A 22936-nucleotide genomic window follows, 5' to 3' on the forward strand; every position below is an offset into this window, starting at 1 on the left:
GTGGGCAATTTAGCATGGCTAATCCACACAGCCTGCACATCCTTGGACTGTGGGAGTAAACTGGAACACCCAGAGGAAACCCATGCAGACATGGGGAGAATGTACAGTCGCCCAAGGGTGGAATCAAACCTGGTTCCAAGTGCAGGAACCTCAGTTCCTAGTGCTCTGAGGCAACAGCGCTAACCGCTGAACCACACCACTGTACTAGCATCTGGATGTGATGAGCACCAAGTTATTAAGCACTTAAACGTTTAAAAAACACATTTAGAGGCATCAGTGATATAACTATAAAAGATGAAAAAAATGACAAATGGTTACCTTGACATTGCTGACAGATTATTACTGACCAGAAACAGGAGAGGCATTATACGACTCATTTTATTTTCCATCCTGATAGTCAAAACATGAACACAATCAGGAGATTGATGAAACTCAAGTCCAAGAGCTGAGGTAATATGATGTCACTACTTTTCTCAAATACCTAGTTAAAACACTTTCCTTACATTTACAATGACTGAAATTCCCACTACCGATACCAATTCTTGAGAGTGCATCCTGGGAAAAAGGCATCACTATCAAATAAATACAGAAAATGTCATTAATATTTTTACAGTGATTATGTCACAATCTTTAATCAGTGTGATATGCATTTTAATATTCAGAGATGTGATGACAGGCATCACCATTGTAAATTATTGAGACAATATCCGAACGTATAATGATGATGACAACAAAGTCCTGGTTATAGTTAATATAAATATGGAAGACTGTTTCTTTTAATTTCACAGCAGTTAGTGTGTTCATGCTGTATTATAAAGTGATTCAAATTTATCTAATTCACAATTCTAATGCATCAAAGATACTTTATTAAGCTAGTTGTATCATTTCTGGCCCATTTGAAAATCCACAACGAGCTTTGTATCAAATTGTATTTTCGTGCTTAAATGATTACGGGGGTAAATTACCCGGTACGCAGGTGAGATTAAAAGTCACCCTTCTGCCTTCAAATAGACAGCAAAGTCAACACTTAGGGTTCAAATAAATCAATTAACAAAGGTTCCAAAATGTTGAATTTAATTCCTTTTCCATTCTTTTGTAGCAGAAACAACTTAGTGCTAAATTAAAAGGAAAGTACAATTTGCATAAACCAATTTGGATATCACAATAATTTTGTTAGTGGGCAAAATAAACATAACCAGTAAACTCCAGTATGCAATCATCCTTAATGAATCGCAACGTGAAAATGGACAAGTCCAGCAGATGAATGATCGGTGAACATATTTCAAGAGATATACACTTTGAACTACATAAATGTGCCAGCAGTTTAGTGATTTGATGTCAAAATAACCTAATTTATAAAAAGCACCTGCTGATTTCTCTTGAAGAAAATGTCAGAAACTCTGCATTACTTTGACAAGATGCTACAATATGTTAATGAAACAGAAACAGCACGGCTTGACGATTCAATGAAACAAACTTTCAAAAACAGACAATCAATGTTTTTAAGTAAGTGTGAACAAAAGTAAATGCAGGTTACTTCATTCAGGGGAGCACAAGGCAGCACTGATGCAGTCATCAATATAGCAGAGAAAGAGGTGAGGGCTGCGCTAGTTTAGTTGTGGAAGAGGACCTGTTCCAAAATTCCCCAGAAAGAGGAAGACGAAGCTCGGCTCCTTGTGGGTGCCCATGACCACTCGTTTGGTTTGTAGGGATTGGCAGGAATCAATGGAAAACTTTTAAGGGTGAGGACCAGTTCTGCCAAGTGAATGACAGCGTCAGTGGGGGGGGACTGTTTGGGCCTACGGAGGATGATACAGGTGTAAAAGGACTGTACATCCATGGTGAAGATGAGGTATTGGGGGGCCAGGGAACTGAAAGTTTTGGAAACGGTGGAGGGCATGGGTTTAAATTTCCAGCTTATCGCGCAAACAAGACATTATTGTTTTTTGAAATTGAAAGTAAATCGAGAAAATATTTACAGGTTACAAACTAAAAGAACAGCAAATCTTTTAACAATTAAACGAAGAACAAAGTAAACAAAATAGAGTCACAGGATCAGCTGATACGTTGTACCTGCATGGTTTGGGAGCCAGTGGACCCCACTGTGATTTGTAATAACCCATCTGCAGTAAGTGTTGATTGCCTGAGGAGCACCAGCTCAGAGCTGATGAGCTGGAGTCTGAACTTTGAAAACTGCAACACGTCAGGGAATGGGGGTGGAATTACCTGCACGCTGTGTTTCAGGAGGCAATCACACCCCTTTGATGTACTATCTGGAATTCGGTCAGTGGTCAGGTAGAATACAAGAAGCAGCTAGAGGGATCTAGGAGGTAATGCTGAAGGACCCTCAGTGCTTGAGCTTATCTAATGGGTTAGAGGTTCTTGCTTCCTGTCTGGATGACTGCAGGAGCTGTAGGGAGCATGAGCAAACTGACCACAGCATCATGAACAAATGAACAAACAAATGAACAAAATGAAAAAGTACAGCACAAGAACAGGCCCTTTGGCCCTCCAAATCTATGCCGACCATCATGCCCTAATTAATCTAAAAGCAAACCTAGCATTTTTTGATCCATATCCCTCTATTCCCTCCCTATTCATGTACCCATCTCGGTGCCTCTTAAATATCTCCAACGTTCCTGCTTCCACCACCTCTAATGTAGTGCATTCCAGGCTGCTACCACTCGTTGCATGAAAAACGTCCCTTGCACATCTCCCTTAAACTTTCCTCCTCTGACCTTGAACCTGTCACCCTTGTAATTGAAACTTCAACCCTGGGAAAAAGCCTTTGATTATTCACCCTATCTAAGTCTCTCATAATTTTGTAAACCTCTATCAAGTCTCCTCTCAGCCGCTGTCTGTCTACCGAAAACAATCCTAGTCTTTTCAACCTTTCTTGACAGTCAATGCCCTGGGGATCAGGCAACACCCTGGTGAACCTTCTCCGTAGTCTGTACATCACGGTGCACATAGTCAATCAAAAGGTGAGAGAAAACAGAAATGTAGTTGTAATTGGGGACAGTATTATCAGGGGAATCGACACTGTTCTCTATGGCCAAAATCGAGAGTTCCAAAGGCTGTGTTGCCTGCCTAGTGACCGGATTCAAGATATTTCATTTGGGGTGCAGTGGAATTTGGACTGAAAGGGGAAAGATCCAGTTCTTGTGGTCCACGTAGGTACCAACAATATAGGTAGAAAGAGGAATGAGGCTCTGCTGAGAGAATATGAGCAGCTGGTAGCGAAACTGAAGAACAGAAACAAAGAAGTAATAACCTCTAGATTACTGCATGAGCCACAAGATAACTGTCTCAGGTTCAACACAAACACTGACTCAAAGATTGGTGTGAAATAAAACAGGTTCAAATTCATGGACATTGGTACCAGTACCAGGGTAGGAGGGAGCTGCTATCCAGCAGCATTACACAGGGCTGTGGATAGGGCTTTAAACTAAAGTGTGTGTGCGTGTGCGGCTCGCGCGTGTGTGTATGTGTGTATGCATCCCGTGAGGAAAACATATCAGCAAAACTGTTCTCTTGTCCAATCTGTCTGACTAAATAGCATAATTTGAATTCCGTGGAGGAGTTAACACAGCAATATTTTGGATAAAACTCTATCAGACTAAATTAAAACACTATTTATGTCACAGATTTATTGCTGGCCAGGGATTCTATGATATGTTTTTAAACCTTATTCAACACTGCAAATAGAAAAACATTCAGATATCTCTATCAAAGTCATTCCTAATTCAGCAATTATTCATAAGAACTATTCAAACTACCTAAATAATTTAGGATTTCTCTCTCCCTCTTCATGTAGAAGTTCCTGGGTTTCCCTAGTAGTTCTCCTAGATGCAAGGGTAAAGTTTAGGATTCATCACTGAAGGGGAAAAGGCATAAACCTATGACTACCTCATCACTCACAGACATTGACCTCTTCTATGCCAAAATCTTTTGGTGACTCTAAACACCAGTCACATTTGGTGCATAAAACAGGATTCTACATTTGACTGACAACAAAAGATTAATGCCAGCACTAGGGACTGAAGATTACGATTGCTTAATAATTGAAAGTTCCATTCAGAGGCTTTCACCTCAGTTATTAATGTTCACTTGTCTTTACACCAAAAAATGTTAATGATCCCTTGGCATCCTCAGAGTTCCAGTTGTGGATCTTGATCATTAATATAATCTTGTTAATAATGGAAAATGATATGTTCATATTTTATAAAAAAATACATTTAATGATCTCAAAAACATTCAGCAATTTAGAAAAATAACTACTGTTTCACACAAGGGTAATTTAGAAAAATGATTTTTATAGACATCAAACTCCACTTGTGTGCCTTAATGTTATTGGTGTTGGTAACTAGATACTCCTTAATCCAAATTAATAAATAACATCATCAGCGGCATTTATCTCAGAATTTTGCTTTACACACCTTTATTAAATTAATACAATTTGTCCTTTACCCTCAAAAATTTTCAATGCCCTTTTTCAAGGGCCCACTTCAACCCATAACTCAATTTCTGTACAGAGTCCTGGTGTTCTGGAGTTTCTGGTTATTCCAGGTTTTACTATTTACATAAACTATCCGTACTCAACCTGACATCAGACTGCAGTCTTTGTATTATGCTTGCCAATACTATGGTATACGAACCAAATGGAGGATTAACCAGTGTTATGAAATGCTGCACATTGAATTTCAACAGCAACCAGCGGTGGAACTAATCCTGCTTCCCGAGAACTCGGCTGTAGCTTTATCCATTTCTGTATTTTTTGGAAGAAAAAAATTCACACGTTTACATTTTGAGTTATTTTCTCTTTGTTATAAACTTAGTGGCCATTACTACATTTTGTATCAGAGATAATGGGAACTGCAGATGCTGGAGAATCCGAGATAACAAAGTGTGGAGCTGGATAAATACAGCAGGCCAAGCAGCATCTTAGGAGCACAAAAGCTGACGTTTTGGGCCTAGAAGGGTCTAGACTCAAAACTTTAGCTTTTGTGCTCCTAAGATGCTGCTTGGCCTGCTGTGTTCATCCAGCTCCACGCTTTGTTATCTCACTACATTTTGTCCCCTCTTTAGGGGATGATAGTCTCACTTTATCTCATTTACACCTGGGCTGACCACTTTAATACCCCATTTCTGAGAAGTGTTCTTCTGAAGCTCTCCTCAAGCATTGATATTAAGAGATAGAGGAGTACTTTGCTTTGGCATTAGTTTCTTGCCACACCATCCCCACATTCCATACTCTTTATACATTTAGGAAACAGTCAAGGGTGCAGTTTATACCTTACTGACAGACAAAGCTGCAAACCTCAGCCCTGCTACTTCACAGTAGTATCTTCTGCTACGAAACAAGTATTGTCAAACACTGGTAACTCAAAGATTTGCAACACCTCTGTTTGAACATGCTTAGCACAAATACAACTGAAAGTACAATAAAAATCCTAACTTAAAGAATCTGTCAACTTATCATTGGGAAAGTCATTTCAGTAACTTGGAGTCATGGAGTCATAGAGCTGCACAGCATGAAAACAGACTCTTCAGTCCAACTCATCTATAATGACCAGATATCGTAACTTAATCTAGTCCCATCTGCCAGCATTTGGCCCATATCCCTCTAAACACTTCCCTATTCATGTACTCATTCAGATGCCTTTTAAATCTTGTAATTCTACCAGTCTCCATCACTTTTTCTGCTAGCTCATTCCATACGTGCACCACCCTGTGGATGAAAGCGTTGCCCCTTTTAAATCTTACCCCTCTCACCTTAAACCTATGCCCTCTATTTTTTTGACTCCCCCACACCAAGGAAAAGATCTTGGCTACTCGCCCTATCCATGCCCCTCATGGTTTTATATATTTCTATAAGATCATCCCTCAGTCTCTGACGTTCCAGGGAGAATAGCCACAGCCTATTCAGCCTCTCCCTAGAGCCCAAATCCTCCAACCCTGGCAAAATCCTTGTAAATTTTTTCTGAACCCTTTCAAATTTCACAACAACCTTCCTATAGCAGGGAGATCAGAACTGCACACAGTATTCCAAAAATGGCCTAATATTCCTGTACAGCCACAACATGACCTCCCAACTCCTACATTCAATACACTGACTAATAAAGGCAAGCATATCGAATGCCTTCTTCACTATCCTGTCTAGTTGTGACTTGACTTTTAAGGAACTATGAGCTATCTCACCAAGGCCTCCTTGTTTAGCAACACTTCCCAGGACTTTACCATTAAGTGTATAAGTCCCTCCTTGATTTGCTTTTCCAAAATGCAGCACCTTATATTTATCGCAATTAAACTCCATCTGTCACTCTTCAGCACACCGGCCAATCTGATCAATGTCCCACTGCACTTTGACGTAACATTCTAAGCTGTCGGCTACACCACCAATTTCAGTGTCATCTGCAAACATACTAACCACGCATCCTATGTTTATATCCAAATCACTTATATAAATGACAAAAAGCAGTGGACCCACCACCGATCCTTGTGGCACACCACAGGTCACAGGCCTCCAGTCTGAAAAGCAACCCTCCACCACCACCTTCTATCTCCTATGGGCATGGACATCATTTATAAGACCAGCATTTATTGGTGACTTTTAATTTTGCTCGAAAAGGCCGTGATAAGCCAACCTTTTGAACCACTGCATTCCATGTTTTCTTTGAGAAAGAAGAGTGGGTGTTGGGAGTGAGTAGGAGGATGAAATTCTGAACTAGTAACAGTGTGGTATCAAGTTAGACAGTAACAGACATGAATCCTGAACTGAAACCAATCTGCCTTCCCGCTAAAGGTCAATGCTTTCAATTTAGAACTTCTAGAAATAGTAACCTGAGAACACTTGTTGTGCAAAATTCCACTGGATTCCAATGAATACTCACGGATGGTGCTGCCCTCACCAATCTTTGCAGACGGAAAGTCACTTCTTTCCAATTCTTTCAGTAAAGATGCTTCAAATGCCAGGGCTGCCACTCTGAAGAAGAATTCTCTCACATTTTCACCTATGGAAAGAATTATACTGCAACTTCAATTCTAATTATGTTCTCCCAAAGTAATTCAAACTACTTCACAGTTTGAGTTTAATTATCTAGTATATTTATTGTACCAGATACAGTGATTTATAAAATTAAAGTTCCATGCATTCCATACAACTTTCAGGTCACCAGCTGCAAAAGCAGAATAAATCTAATGTATACTTACCAGTCAAAATGATAGGTTAATTCCATGAACTACTATCGGTGGAGACCCGTCTGGCAGCTTAAAAGTGAGGATGAAGCTGAGTGAATTCAATTTATTTTTACCAGAACCAAACTGGCTGCTTCAGTCATCTGTATCCCTTTTCCTATCACCCTATCACCACCAATTCCTGCCAAGGGCAGGAAAGAGGACGTGAAGAACGATGCCATTGTCCTATTGAATGGTGGAATAGGCTCCAGGGGCCAAATGACCTATTCCTGTTCTTATTTTTTAGGGTTTTATTGATGAGGAAAGAGAATGTCCTATCACCTATTTTGTGAATGACACAAAAGTAAGTGGGAAAGCAAGTTGTCAGCATGACACAAGATGTCAACAGAGAGACACAGACATACAGTCATGTACAGTGTGGGAACAGACTCTTTAGTCCAACTTGTCCATGCCTATCAGATGTCCTAAAATAATCTCGTCCCATTTGCCAGCATTTTGCCCATATCACTCTAAACCCTTCCTATTCAAATACCCATCCAGATGCCTTTTAAATGTTGTAATTCACCCTCTGTGTGAAAAAGTTGCTCCTCCGGTCTCTTTTAAATCTTGCTCCTGTCACCTTAAACCTATGCTCTCTAGTTTTTTATCCTCCCACCCCAGGGGAAAGGCCTTTGCTATTCACCCTATACATGTCCCTCATGATTTAGTAAACGTCCGTAAGGTCACCCTTCAGCCTCCGAAGCTCCAGGGAAAAGAGGTCCCTGCCTATTCAGTTATGACAGACTTCAACTCATTACTCTATGCTGAGGAGAAACCAAGTCATACCACAGAGTTCAGTTGTTACATGTTGTATGAAGTTTTCTGAAAAAAATCTAACTGCAATACAAATTGTTAATGTTCTTTTTCTTGCAAGGTGATACTGCAAGTGCAAATAACACTTCTGTATTATAGCAACTCTACTGTAATTCTTTCTTAGTATATCAAATTTTAAGTTACTAAGAAGAAATTGCTGTATTCCAGCACATTTCCACTAAAAAGTCACTTTCCCATATTTCATTATATTATTGACTAGTGTCCTCATGTTACACACCGACATAATCAGGCCTGAACTCCTCAACCTGCGTAAACACTTCTTCAGTCGTCATCAACACTGCGAACTGCCTGTTGTACCTGCCCAGCCATTAAGATAGAGTCACATAAAATCTCACTGCAATTGAAAATCTGTTCCTACCTACAACAGCCTTCACACTGTAGGGGTCAGTTTCATTGAGATTCCAACTTTACTTATCAGAAAAAGGAGAAACTATGTTTGAAGTTACCGTTAACAACTATTATTCTCCTGTCCAAAGTTTACATCAATTGAAGTTCTTCCCTTTTCTGTCTTTTGAAATGTCAGATTTGAACTTTGTTTGAGATCAGACACTCACATTTCAAATAATTGATTTGTCTGTATAATTGGATTATATCTTTGTAGAGCTATTTAAAAATTATTCATTTGCATTATTTTAAATCTTCAGAATGTACATGAATATCTACTATTTTTGAAAGAAAGAAAAGTGAATGAGAGAGGGAATCACATCATTTGATTGGGTGATGTGAAAATATCCCAACAAATGAACATCTTCATAATCTAACAAGCATGCATTACATGTCTTTTTGCTGGATACAGTTGCCACGTTGGTCAACTTTCTTACCTTCTCTTCTGACAAGTATGATTAATCTTTGTCTACAGCACATTAACAGTAATCTAGCAGTGTAGATCATTGTCATTGTTAATTTTCATTCCAGTCAAATGAAAAATTGGAAAGGCTCTATAGTAGGTGGATATTTGATGAATTAGAATACAACAACAGGTGAAAATAATTGCATTAACTCTTTTCTCATACTTGTGATGGCCTCTCATGATCTTGGTAAACAAAAGCTGACCATCCAATGTCTTTGGTAACTACTCTGCCAGTGATTTGAAGAATGGAAAATGCTTCAGCTATGCTTACAATCTATTTGACATATTGTTGTCTTTGAAACTGAGAGGTCCTGATTAATCTGTCAGGCTGTAGGATCAAGGACAGTGCCAGTAAAATTACCAGAGCTGTCAGAAAACATGGCCTGACTGAATCGTCCTCCACATTTCATTAGTGTCAAACCAAGAATATAGAAAATGATCAGCAACACCTGCAGCAATCTCATAGAGTAAATATTTCATTTAATGGATTTTACAATGGAGCAATCCTGTTTAATCTGGAGTGAGGGAAAAGGCGAAATGTTGGGAGTCACTTGTGTTCCTAAAAGCAGACAGCAGACGAATGAACAATCCTTTAAAGGCAAAAACCACAGTATGTTTTTCATTAATCATAAAATACTTGGGCCAACAGTACCCAAACAAAAATGTATGCATCTTTAATATGAAGCCAGCTAAGCTCTCTGAATAGATTTTATCAGTGACATTGTCCAATGAAGGAAAGTAAAGCCTCAGAATTGTTTCATAAACAAATATCATTGCCAATAGTTTGAAAGTGCAGGTGGAAGATATTTCCAACACTAAGTAGAAAATTATCCACCCAACTCAATCATGCAATAAAAGAGTGTATCTGTCACCACAATTATGCAGGTTTCCTCACTAATTCTACAAAACAATTGATATTTTTACCTGCCAATAGTCTAAGCACCAGGCTAGGTAAACATTATTTTGTGTAACAGCTAAAAGGCTGGCCGACACAACTGAGGCCTTTGAAATGTGTTTTTCCCTATTTACAGCAGGCCTTTAAGTACACACTATTTCAGAAATCAATTGCTTGCAGAATTGTTTCAGATGGTGAGTACAGTGCCTTTTAGTTTGCAGACTGATGCAAATGTTGTACTTCCATTTAGATGAAGCACATGTAATTATCCTAAACAGCAGACAAGTTGTCAAATATTTGCGACATACGTTAGTTAATAAATTAGCAATGTGTTGCTGTGAAAAACATCCCAAGTCTGAAATACACAAAGGTTCTTTTTAATCCAGTCCACCTCTGTCAGATCAATCCTGTGGGAGTGGCACTGTGGAATACTGATGCACGACTTTTCCATTAGATACACACCACAAGTTTCTAAAACCCCTTGTAAATATCTGGTTCAGATGTTGATGATAATTGTTCCTGACATTAAAAAGAAATAACTAATGCCGACACTATCTGGCTTGTCCCACTAAAGATTTCAAGCGGAACTTTACCTGCTTTGACTGCTTGACTGTAACTGCAATTTTCCTTCAGGAAGACAGCTCCATTCATGCATGCTTACTTATTCATACTTATGCACAGAATTCGCAAACCGGTGGTTAACTTTTGCATTTTGAAGGGGCATATATGAGCGTCTGCTCCCCAAGTATTTAAGACAGTACTACGCATACTTTAAAAAGGTATTTGTGAGAGTCAAGCAGATTTGAATCCAGATTTGAGTTTAAACCTTTACTTCATGCATTGTTGACAAGCCACCTTATACAGGAGAGGAGCTTACACTACCTCTCGCCACTGTCAGCTAGGATCATTTCACATTGCTTCAATAATAAACAATTGATAGAATTTACAGCATTGCAACATGCCAGTTGGTCCAACTGGTCTATGTTGGTGCTTGTGTTCCACATCTCCACCAATGTTACTTCATCTTAACACTTATCAGCATATACCCCTGATCCTTTCTCCCTCATTTATTTACTAGCTTTCCCTTAGATGCTGAATCAATCCATATGACAGTGAGTTTCACATTTCGACCACTTTCCGAGTAAGGAAGATTCTCTTGAATGATTTATTGGAAGTATCAGTGAATTGTATTTATTACCTTTACTTTAGGAGTCTTCCTCAACTGAAGACAGAGTCTACCCTCTCAAACTCCCTGCATAACTTTCAAGACCTCTGCTACAATTTTCCACTAACAACTTGATGAAATCAATGAACAATATCAAGTTTAAAATGGGCTCTCAGTTTACTGATGAAACACATACTATATAATTGGCATTACTGGTATTGTTTGTGCATTGTGAATGTTTGGGTGCTTTGGGCCATGTCACTGGAAGTTGAGGGAGGGGTATTCTTTACCTCTTTGGCTTGGGTAGTAAATTGGTAGAATGGTTACTCATCCAAGATAAATTAAACTGTAAATTAGATAATTTTGAAAACAGGTTCCCCTGGTTTCAGACCCAGTTGGGAAAGCTCATAACTACCCCACTGACATTTACTCCAAAATCTAGCAAATGTGACTAGAAATTGGTTTTTTGAAATTATTCTTGACTTTTTCTGCTAAACTGGATTGGAACTTATCAATTTATGAATTCAGCAACAAACAATAACTTGTTGTAAAAGAGGCCAAGGTGGTCAAACAGGCAAACAACAGTTTTTTATCTGTGAGATCACAGTCAAATGTGAAAGAATTCTCTTATTTGGATCAAAATTATTCCTTCAGGTGATGAACATGCAGGGTCATATCAAAGAAATTTGATCAGATGTGATGCAGGATAGACACTGAATTTAATAATTTGTCATTATTTAAGGTTGAACAGAAGGAATGACGATAATTGTGACAAGGGAAGATTATGTTAAACACTTCATTTACCATCTATGTTCTAATGCCTCAAGGCACAGTCAATGCAACTCCTCAAATCATAGCTATTCAATGCTCTTCATTCCAATGCTTTGCCTCCAAATTAACCAAAGCAGGAATGTATGTTACAAGCCTAAAGAAGGCACAGCTCTTCTCAGTATAACTTCTTCTGAGGGAGGCAATGGCCTAACAGTATTATTGCAAGACTATTAATCTAGAAACTCAGTGAATGCTCTGGGGACCAAGGTTCAAATCCCACCATTGCAGATGTTATGGTGGGATTTGAATTCAATAAAGAATGTGGAATTAAGGGTCGAATGATCAGCATAAATCCATTGTCAATTGTCAGACAGGAAACAAAAACATCTGGTTCACAAATGTCCTTCAGGGAAGGAAATCTGCCATTCTTACCTGGTGTGGCCTACATGTGACTCCAGATGCACCGCTATGTGGTTGACTCTTAACAGCCTTCTAGGCAATTAGCGATGGCCGGAGATGTCAACATCCCGTGAGTAAATAAAATAAAACTATAGTGATTTGGTTTACAGAGGGTTGGTTGGCTCAGTTGGCTGGACAGCTGGCTCATGGTGCAGAGTGATGTCAATCATGCAGATTGAATTTCTGCAGTGACTGCGGTCACCATGAGGGTCCCACCCTCTCCACCTCACCCCTTGCCTGAGGCGTGGTGACCCTCAGATTAAACTCACCACCCAGTTCTCTCTCTCTCTCTCTCCTTCTCCAATGAGGGAACAGTTGTATGATCTTCTGGGATTGCGGTGACTTGACCCTTTACGTACTATTCCAACAGAGCTCAATATTCTTCACAGGAAGGCAATCACAAGCTCCCTATTCATATCCTATGTGAAGAGCTCCGGGAAAGTGGAATTGCTAAAGGAGAATGAACCAGAACAATGTCCATCATTGTCCATGTATCAATCTAGTTGATTCTAAGCACATTATCTCAAATAAACAAGACAATAGGAAAAGTTGCCTTTAGTTTGAGAAATTAAGCAAGTTGCCTTCAATAATTGTGAGTGCCTCTTGCTGCACTTCAGGAAGTCAGCAGCCTATGCCCTCACCCCTTGCTATCTTGCTAAGATGCGAAATCAAATGATTTGCCCAGCTTCCGTAAACATTGTGATAGGTAATTGTTCAATCAATACCAGTTGGAATCATGGCTGATACTGCACGGGCACCCTTCGATTCTTTCAGACAATCAAGAGATCTGAAAATTATATAGCTCTTAATTGTCAGAATCACAAGTGACTGTGGTTGCAGGCTTAGCTAGCAATAACTGGCACAGAATAAAGGCAAATACAGAGGTATGAGGGAGGAGCTGGGCAGAATTGACTGGAAGAGGAGCCGAGCAGGAAAGACAGTGGAACAGCAATGGCAGGAGATTCTGGGAATAATTCACAAGATGCAGCAAAAATTCATCGCTAGGAAAAAGAAGCATGGGACAGGGAGGATGAGGCAACCCTGGCTGACTAAGGAAGTCAGGGATAACATAAAAGCAAAACAGAAAGCATATAATGTGGCGAAGGGCAGTGGGAAACCAGAAGATTGGGAAGCTTAAAAAGACCAACAGAGGGCAACAAAAAAAAGGTGGGAGGAGATTAAACATGAGGGTAAACTAGCCAGTAATGTAAATGAAGACTGGAAGAGTTTCTTTAAATATATAGAGGGCAAAAGAGAGGCAAAAGTGGATATTGGATCTCTGGAAAATGACGCTGGAGAGACAATAGTGGGTAACAAGGAAATGGCTGAGGAACTGAATAATTACTTCGTGTCAGTCTTCAAGAGAAGACATTAGTATTCTCTCAAAAATTCAAGAGAATTAGGGGGCAGAGCTGAGTATGGTGGCCATCACAAGGAAAAGGTGCTAGTAAAACTGATTGGCCTGAAGGTGGACAAACCCCCTGGACCAGATGGACTATGCCCCAGAATTCTAAGAGACAGCTGAAGAGCTGGTGGAAGCGTTAGCGGTGATCTATCAGGAATCGCTAGAGTCAGGGAGGATCCCACAGGACTGGAAAATTGCTAACGTGACACCCCTGTTTAAAAAGACAGTAAGGCAAAAGATGGAAAATTACAGGCCGATTAGCCTAATCTCAGTCATGGGTAAGATTTTGGAGTCCATTATGAAGGATGAGATTTCTGAATATTTGGAAGTATATGATAAAGTAGGGCAAAGTCAGCATGTTCCCATCAAGGGAAGGTCATGCCTGACAAATCTACTAGAATTCTTTGAGGAACTAACGAGCAGGGTAGACCAAGGAGAGCCAATGGATGTTATCTACCTGGGCTTCAAGAAGGGCTTTGACAAGGTACTGCACAGGAGGCTGCTGAGTAACGTAAGGACCTACGGTGTTACAGGCAAGGTTCTAGCATGGATAGAAGATTGGCTGTCTGGCAGAAGGCAGAGAGTGGGGATAAAAGGGTCCTTCTCAGGATGGCACCACAAGTGGTGTTCCGCAAGGGTCAGTGCTGGGACAACTTTTCAGTTTATATATTAATGGTCTTGAGGAAGGAACTGTGGGCATTCTGGCTAAGTTTGCAGATGATACAAAGATAGGTGAAGGGACAGGTCGTATTGAGGAGGTAGGGAGGCTACAGAACGATTTGGACAGGTTCGGAGAGTGGGGCAAAGAAGTGGCAGATAGAGTACAACATGGGAAAATGTGAGGTCATGCACTTTGGTAAGAAGAATAAAAAACATGGACCATTTTCTAAATGGGGAGAAAATTCAGAGATCTGAAGCGCAAAGAGACTTGGGAGTTCTAGTCCAGGATTATCTCAAGGTAAACTTGCAGGTTGAGTCTGTAGTTAGAAAAGCAAATGCAATTTTGGCATTTATTTTGAGAGGATTTGAATATAAAAGCAGGGAAGTACTACTGAGGCTTTATAAGGTTCTGGTCAGGCCACATTTGGAGTATTGTACACAGTTTTGGGCTCCATATCTCAGGAAGGATGTACTGGCCCTGGAACGGGTTCAGAGGAGGTTCATGAGAATGGTCCCAGGAATGGAAAGCTTAACATATGATGAACATTTGAGGACTCTGGGATTATACTCATTGGAGTTAGAAGGATGAGGGGGAATCTAATTGAAACTTGCAGAATTAAGTATGGCCTGGACAAAATGGATGTTGGGAAGAAGCTTCCATTGGTAGGAGAATCTAGGACCTGAGAGCACAGCCTTTGACTAAAGGGAAGGCCTTTTAGCGTGGAGAAACGTTTTCAGCAAGGGACTGATGAATCTATGGAATTCACTGCCACAGAAGGCTGTGGAAGCCATGCCATTGAGTACATTTAAGACTGAGATAGATAGGTTCTTGATTATCAAGGGGATCAAGGGTTACAGGGAGAAAGTGAGAGAATGGGTTTGAGGAACTTATCAGCCATGATTGAGTAGCAGAGCTGACTCGATGGGCCTAATGGCCTAATTTCTGCTCCTATATCTTATTGTCTTATTCCCTCTTGCCTCTTTGGTAAAGAACACCGCGTCCTTAATAAAGCTTTTGATATGATTTATTCAGTCTGTAAATATTTGGCATGATATTATCTTATAACATTCTGGGGGTTACCATTGACTAGAAACTGAAGAGGATTAACCATATAGGAACTGTGTCCACCAAGAACAGGTCAGAGGCTAGGAATCCTGCAGCAAGTAACTCACCTTCTGACTCCTTAAATGCCTGTCCACCATCCACAAGGCACAAGGCAAGAGTGTGATATTCCCCACTTGCCTGGATGGGTGCAGGTCTAACAACACTCAAGAAGCTTGACACCATTCAGGACCACCCGCTCAAACATCAATGCATAATAGCAGCAGTGTGTACCATCTTGTAGGTGCACTGCAGAAATTCAGCAAGGTGTTTCAGACAGTACTTTCCAAGCCCACAACCACTACCATCTAACAGAATGAGGGAAGCAGATACATGGGAACACTGCCATGGGCAAGTGCTCCTCCAAGCCACTCACCATCCTGACCTGGAAATATATTGCCATTTCTGCAGTGTTACTGGATCAAAATCCTCGAACTCCCTTCCTAACAGCATTGTGGGTCTATCTACAGCACATGGACTGTAGTGGTTCAAGAAGGCAGCTCATCAGGGAATTAGGGATGGGCAATAAAAGCTGTCCCAGCCAACAATGTCCATATGCCACGAATGAATAGAAATACTTAAGGACATGTCAGTATCATTATCATTCCTCCAACCAGTCTGTACCTCAATTAGGATAGCAATTCCCTTTGTCAGAACTTTACACAGTAGATGGCATGTCAAATGATTTGGCAAAAAACTTGACAGATGGAATATAATGTGGGGTTTTGCACACTAATAGGAAGAATAGCAAAGCCGGAAACAGACTGCAGAGAGATTTAGAATTCCAGTGAATGAATCCAAAGGCTAGCATCCAAGCTCAGTGGGTAACAGGGAAAGAAAATGGAATGTTAGCCTTTACTACGAAGGGAATGGAGTGTTAAAATCGGAAGGGCATGCTTAAATTTTTCAAGGCATTGGTCATACCACAGCTGCCAGTTTTGATTCCCTTATCTAAGGAAAGATATACTAGCTTTAGAGGCAGTCCAGAGAAGGTTTACTAGGTTGATCTCGTGTATGGAAGGATTTTCTTTTCAGGAGAGATTGAGTAGGTTGTGCTTGTACTCATTTAGAGTTTAGAAGAATAAGGAGGAGTCCTTATTAAAAAGTTTCTTAGGAGGCTTGACTGAATGAACATGGAGATGTTGTTGCTCCATGTGGCCGAGTCGAAGGCCAGAGGCATAAGCTCGGAACTGAGGGTTCCCATTTAAGAATAAAGAGGTAGTTCTTCTCTCTGAGAATAGTCAATCTGTGGAATTTTTTTACTGCTTCTTCGTTCAGTCTATTCAAGGCTAACAGACAGATTTTTAATCAATAAGGGAATCAAATGTTATGAGATGAATGCAGGAACGTGAAATTGAGGATTATTAGAACAGTCATGATCTCTTTGAATGATGGAGCAGAGTCAGAGTGGCTTATTTCTGTGCCTACACCAGGTTATCTTAATCATTCTATGCTATAAGGGAACAGACTGTTGATTGTTTTGCAAGTGGACTCTGATTTGTAGGTGCATTGTTATAGAGAATGCACCAGTTAGATGATGACTGACAGTTAGTTACCAAGCTTTGTTGAAATTTAAACCAGGCAGGCTGACTCTAATTGGTCAAGGAATTGCCCATCTCAGGAGAAGATGCGATGTAATGATTGTAATGATCCTGAGATGAGACATTCCACTCCCGGACATCCCAGATGTCCTCGTTTTTCAAGGACCGCAACTTCCCCTCCACAGTGGTCAAAAACGCCCTCGACCGTGTCTCTCACATTTCCTGCAACTCATCCCTCACACCCCCGACCCGCAATAACAACCAAAACTGAATCTCCCTTGTCCTCACGTACCGTCCCACCAACCTCCGGATCCAACACATCATCCTCTGATGCTTCCGCCATCTACAATCTGACGCCTATACCAAAGACATTTTTCCCCTCCCCACCCTTATCTGCTTTCCGGAGGGATCATTCTCTCCATGACTCCCTTCTCCACTCCATACTCCCCACCAGCCCCACCAAAAACTGCACCTTTCCCTGCAACAGAGTTTCGTGGCGGCAGTTGCAGAGCGAGGACCAAGGGCTGCCGGGTAGGTGAGTAAATCTTTTAAAAACTTACCTCGTGTGAGGAGAGGCCTTCAGTTTCGTGGCGGCAGTTGCGGAGCGAGGACCAAGGGCTGCCGGGTAGGTGAGTAAATCTTTTTTTTTGATTCGGGCGGCAGGAAGAGCGGGAGTAGAGAGCGGAAGAAGTGGAGCTTGCTGGGAAGGTGAGTGATTGTTTTTATGTGGGTGCGTTGTTTCCCTTCCTAGATTAGTACTGTGTGAGCTTTCAGATTAGCAGGGTATGGATGTTAGGACAGTTACATGTTCCTCCTGCAGATTGTAGCAGGTGAGAGACATGACACACGTCTCCGCTGGACACATCTGCGGGACGTGCACCCAACTCCTGCTCCTCGAAAACCGAATTAGGGAACTGGAGCTGGAGCTGGATGGACTGCAGATCATCTGGGAGGTTGAGGGGGAAATTGAGAGGATGTACAGGGAGGTGGTCATGCCTCAAGCGCGGGATAAGGACAGCTGGGTTACAGTCGGGGGCGGAAAGGGACAGAGCAGGGATTCCCTGTGGCCGTTCCCCTCAGCAATAAGTATACCGCTTTGGATACTGCTAGTGGGGACGGCCTACCAGGGGAAAGCCATCGTTGTCAGGTCTCTGGCACTGAGGCTCAGAAGGGAAGGGGAGAGAATAGAAAAAAGCTCGTGGTAGGGGACTCAATAGTTAGACGGATTGACAGGAGATTTTGTGGTCAGGAACGGGACTCCCAGAAGGTATGTTGCCTCCCAGGTGCCAGGGTCCGAGATGTCGCCGATCGGGTCTACAAGATTCTGAAGGGGGAGGGTGAGCAGCCAGAAATCGTGGTAAATATTGGCACCAATGACATAGCCAGGTAAGGGATTGAGGATCTGAAAAGGGACTACAGAGAGCTAGGTTGGAAGCTGAAGAGCAGGACGAGTAGAGTAGTGTTCTCAGGTTTGCTACCGGTGCCACGAGGTAACGAGGTGAAGAACAGTCAGCGAGTGCAGCTTAACACGTGGCTGTGCAGCTGGCGCAGGAGGGAGGGCTTCAGATACTTAGACCATGGGGATGCCTTCTGGGGAAGGTGGGACCTGTACATGAAGGACGGGTTGCACCTGAACTGGAGGGGCACAAATGTCCTGGGTGGGAGATTTGCACGAGTGGTTCAAACTAGTTTGGCAGGGGGGTGGGAATCAGAGCTATACATCTGAGGGGGGAGGGGCGTAGTAGTAGATGAGACAGTGGCAGGATGCAGTAAATCTACCGGGAAGGTTTTTCTTGTGATGGAACAAAGGGATCGGTTAAAATGAAGGGTCTAGGCTCGAAACGTCAGCTTTTGTGCTCCTGAGATGCTGCTTGGCCTGCTGTGTTCATCCAGCCTCACATTTTGTTGTCTTGGATTCTCCAGCATCTGCAGTTCCCATTATCTCTGATCGGTTAAAATGTATCTGCTTTAACGCAAGGAGTGTCAGAACTAACAGTGACGAACTTAGAGCATGGATCAGTACTTGGGACTATAATGTTGTTGCCATAACGGAGATGTGGGTTTCACAGGGGCAGGAATGGTTGCTAGGTGTTCCAGAGTTTAGAACATTTAAAAAGAACAGGGGGGGAGGGGAAAAGAGGAGGGGGTGCAGCGTTGCTAATCAGATAGTGCATCACAGCAAGAGAAATGAAGGTTGCCAAGGAAGGTTTGTCGACTGAGTCAGTATGGGTGGATGTCAGGAACAGCAACGGAGCAGTCACCTCATTGGGGGTTTTCTACAGACTCCCAAATAGCAGTAGGGAGATCGAAGAACTCATTGGCCAGCAGATTGTTGAAAAGTGCAAACGTAGCACGGTTGTTGTTAATGGTGACTTCAACTTTCCCAATATAGATTGGAACCTCCTTAGTGCAGTTGGTTTGGATGGAGCCGTTTTTGTCAGGTGTATGCAGGAGGGTTTCCTTACTCAGTACGTGAATAGGCCGACGAGGGGAGAGGCCATTTTGGATTTGGAGCTTGGCAATGAGCCAAGACAGGTGTCAGATCACACGGTGGGAGAGCACTTTGGCGACAGTGACCACAACAGCCTCACATTTCCATAGCCACAGAGAGGGAAAGGAGCAGTTACCAGGGGAAGATATTTAACTGGGGAAAAGGAAATTACGGCGCTATCAGGCAGGAGTAGGGAAGTACGGATTGGGAGCAATTGTTCCACAGAAAGGGCACAACAGACATGTGGAGATTGTTTAAGGAGCAGTTGTTGCAAGTGATACATAAATTTGTTCCTCTGAGACAGGTAAGAAGGGGTAAAATTAAGGAGCCTTGGATGAGGGGAACAGAGGGGCTTCTCAACAAAAAGAAAAAGGCAGCTTACGTAAGGTGGAGGAAGCAAGGGTCTAGCACAGCCTTAGAGGATTACAGGATTGCTCGGAAGGAGCTCAGAAGTGGACTTAGGAGGGCCACGAGGGGGCACAAGAAAGGCTTGGCAGGAAGGATTAGGGAGAACCCAAAGGCATTTTACTCATACGTGAGGAATAAGAGAATGATCAGGGAGATGGTAGGACCGATCAGGGGTAGTGTAGGGAACTTGTGCGTGGAGTGTGAGCAGATAGGGCAAGCCCTAAATGAGTTTTTTGCTACAGATCGAGATTGAGGAAGTTGATGTGCTGGAAATTTTGGCAAACATTAAGATTGATAAGTCCCCAGGGCCAGACCAGATTTATCCTAGGTTGCTCCGGGAAGCAAGAAAGGAGGTTGCTAAGCCGCTGGCGAAGATCTTTGCTTCCTCACTCTCCACGGGAGTCGTACCGGAAGATTGGAGGGAGGCAAATGTTGTTCCTCTTTTCAAGAAAGGGAATAGGGAAATCCTTGGAAATTACAGACCAGTCAGTCTTACGTCTGTGGTCAGCAAGGTTTTGGAAAGAATTCTGAGGATAGGATTTATGACTATTTGGAAAAGCATAGCGTGATTTAAAGGGAGTCAGCATGGCTTTGTGAGGGGCAGGTCATGCCTCACAAATCTTATTGAGTTCTTTGAGGAGGTCACGAGACAGGTTGACGAGGGTCGAGCAGTGGATGAGGTGTACATGGACTTCAGCAAGGCATTTGATGAGGTTCCCCACGGCAGGCTCATTCATAAAGTCAGGAGGTATGGGATACAGGGTGATTTGGCTGTCTGGATTCAGAATTGGTTGGCTGACAGGAGGCAGAGAGTGGTTGTCGATGGTAAGTATTCTGCCTCGAGGTCAGTGATGAGTGGTGTCCCGCAGGGCTCTGTTCTTGGGCCTCTGCTCTTTGTAGTTTTTATAAATGACTTGGATGAGGAGGTTGAGGGGTGGGTTAATATGTTTGCTGATGACACAAAGGTTGGACGTGCCGTTGATAGTATCGAGGGCTATTGCAGCATTCAGCGAGACATTGACAGTATGCAGAGCTGGGCTGAGAAATGGCAGATGGACTTCAACCTGGATAAATGCAAAGTGATGAATTTTGGAAGGTCGAACTTAAATACTGAATACAGGATTAAAGGCAGGATTCTCAGCAGTGTGGAGGAACAGCGGGATCTTGGTGTTCAAGTGCATAGCTCCCTCAAAGTTGCCACCCAAGTGGATAAGGTTGTTAAGAAAGCATATGGTGTTTTGGCTTTCATTAACAGGGGGATCGAGTTTAAGAGCTGCGAGGTTTTGCTGCAGCTCTACAAAACCCTGGTGAGACCACACTTGGAATATTGTGTCCAGTTCTGGTCGCCCTATTATAGGAAAGATGTGGAGGCTTTGGAGAGGGTGCAAAGGAGGTTTACCAGGATGCTGCCTGGACTGGAGGGCTTGTCTTACGAGGAGAGCTTGACTGAGCTCGGACTTTTCTCTCTGGAGAGAAGGAGGAAGAGAGGTGACCTGATCGAGGTGTACAAGGTAATGAGAGGCATGGATAGAGTCGATAGACAGAGACTTTTCCCTCGGGCAGGATTGTCTGCCACGAGGGGTCATAGCTTTAAGGTGTTAGGAGGAAGGTATAGAGGAGACGTCAGAGGGAGGTTCTTCACCCAGAGAGTTGTGAGCGCATGGAATACTTTGCCAGTCGTGGAAGCAGAGTCATTAGTGACATTTAAGCGACTGCTGGACATGCACGTGGACAGCAGTGAATTGAGGGGAATGTAGGTTAGGTTATTTTATTTTTGGATTAGGATTAATCCACGGAACAACATTGTGGGCCGAAGGGCCTGTACTGTGCTGTACTTTTCTATATTCTATGCAACTGCAGCAAGTGCTACACCTATCCCTACACCTCCCCCCTCACCCCCATCCCAGGCCTTAAGAAGACATTCCACATGAAACAGATGTTCACCAGCACATCTGCTAATGTGGTATACTGCATCCGCTGTTCCCATTGTGGCCTGCTCTACATCTGGGAAACTAAGCGGAGGCTTGGGGACTGCTTTGCGGAACACCTACACTCAGTTTGCAACAAACAACTGCATCTCCCAGTCACAAACCATTTCAACTCCCCCTCCCATTCCTTAGACGACATGTCCATCCTGGGCCTCCTGCAGTGGCACAATGGTACCACCCGACAGCTGCAGGAACAGCAACTCATATTCCGCTTGGGAACCCTGTAGCCCAATGGTCTCAATATGGACTTCACAAGTTTCAATATCTCCCCACCCCTAACCGCATCCCAAAACCAGCCCAGCTCATCTCAGCCTCCCTAACCATTCCTCCCCACCACATCTATCTCCTACCCACTAGCCTCATCCATTCCTCCCATCTCAAGCACCACGTCCATCTCCTACCCACTCGCTTTATCCTGCCTCCTTGACCTGTCCATCCTCCCTGGACTAACCTATCCCCTCCCTAATTCTCCACCTACATTCACCTTTTCTGGTTCCAACCCTGCCTCTTTGACCTGTCTGTCTCCTCTCCACCTATCTTCTCTTTTATCCATCTTCTATCGCCTCCCCCCCACCTCTCTCCATTTATTTCAGAATCCCCTTTCCCTCGACCAGAGACGTCAACTTTCCTGCTCCTCTGACGTTGCTTGGCGTGCTGTGTTCATCCAGGTCTACACCTTGTTATCGTTAACATCACCAGGGAATAGCAAAATTACACCCAATGTATTGGGAAATGTCCTCTGGGTGCAATATACGCAGGGAATCGCTGGTGAATAAATAGACTTACTGAAGATACACACAAGCAGAGACATGAACACAAGGATATTTCAAAGTGAAAGTACAGTGTTTTCTAAAATAAATTTAGCATGGAAAATAAGAGTGAAATAGTGAGACAAATAATATTGAATGCATAAATTGGGCACAGCCAGAGCAGTGATAGGAACCCAGCATTATCATGGACTTAACTCTTCCAACATCCTTACTAAATGATTTGAAAAACACAACACAAGGGAAAAAAATGTTTATTAACACAATGCTCCATTTGAGAGCAAATTATAAATTATTACAAATCGGTCATGGAGTTTGTGAATGATTTTAATTTCAAAATGAGCTACTGCTGAAGTAATGGCAA

At 42.4% G+C, this 22936-nt stretch overlaps 1 protein-coding gene across 8 annotated transcripts in view; it reads right to left on the bottom strand.

Annotated features, from left to right (window-relative positions):
* Positions 1-366: 366 nt before the first annotated feature.
* rab36 (RAB36, member RAS oncogene family) overlaps positions 367-22936 on the bottom strand; it is a 70666-nt gene continuing 48096 nt past the window's right edge. For 7 of the 8 annotated variants that reach the window (XM_059655144.1, XM_059655143.1, XM_048555906.2 and 4 more), the window contains 2 exons: positions 6894-7013; positions 367-4768 (listed from right to left, as the gene is read on the bottom strand). In XM_059655144.1, coding sequence (XP_059511127.1) covers positions 4704-4768; positions 6894-7013 — 185 coding nt within the window. In that variant the 3' untranslated portion in view covers positions 367-4703. The remainder of the gene's footprint in view (positions 4769-6893; positions 7014-22936) is intronic. The other variant, XM_059655142.1, reaches the window with a different exon arrangement.

The sequence above is a fragment of the Stegostoma tigrinum genome, chromosome 26 (assembly GCF_030684315.1).
Source record: "Stegostoma tigrinum isolate sSteTig4 chromosome 26, sSteTig4.hap1, whole genome shotgun sequence".
Taxonomy (NCBI): Eukaryota; Metazoa; Chordata; class Chondrichthyes; order Orectolobiformes; family Stegostomatidae; genus Stegostoma; species Stegostoma tigrinum.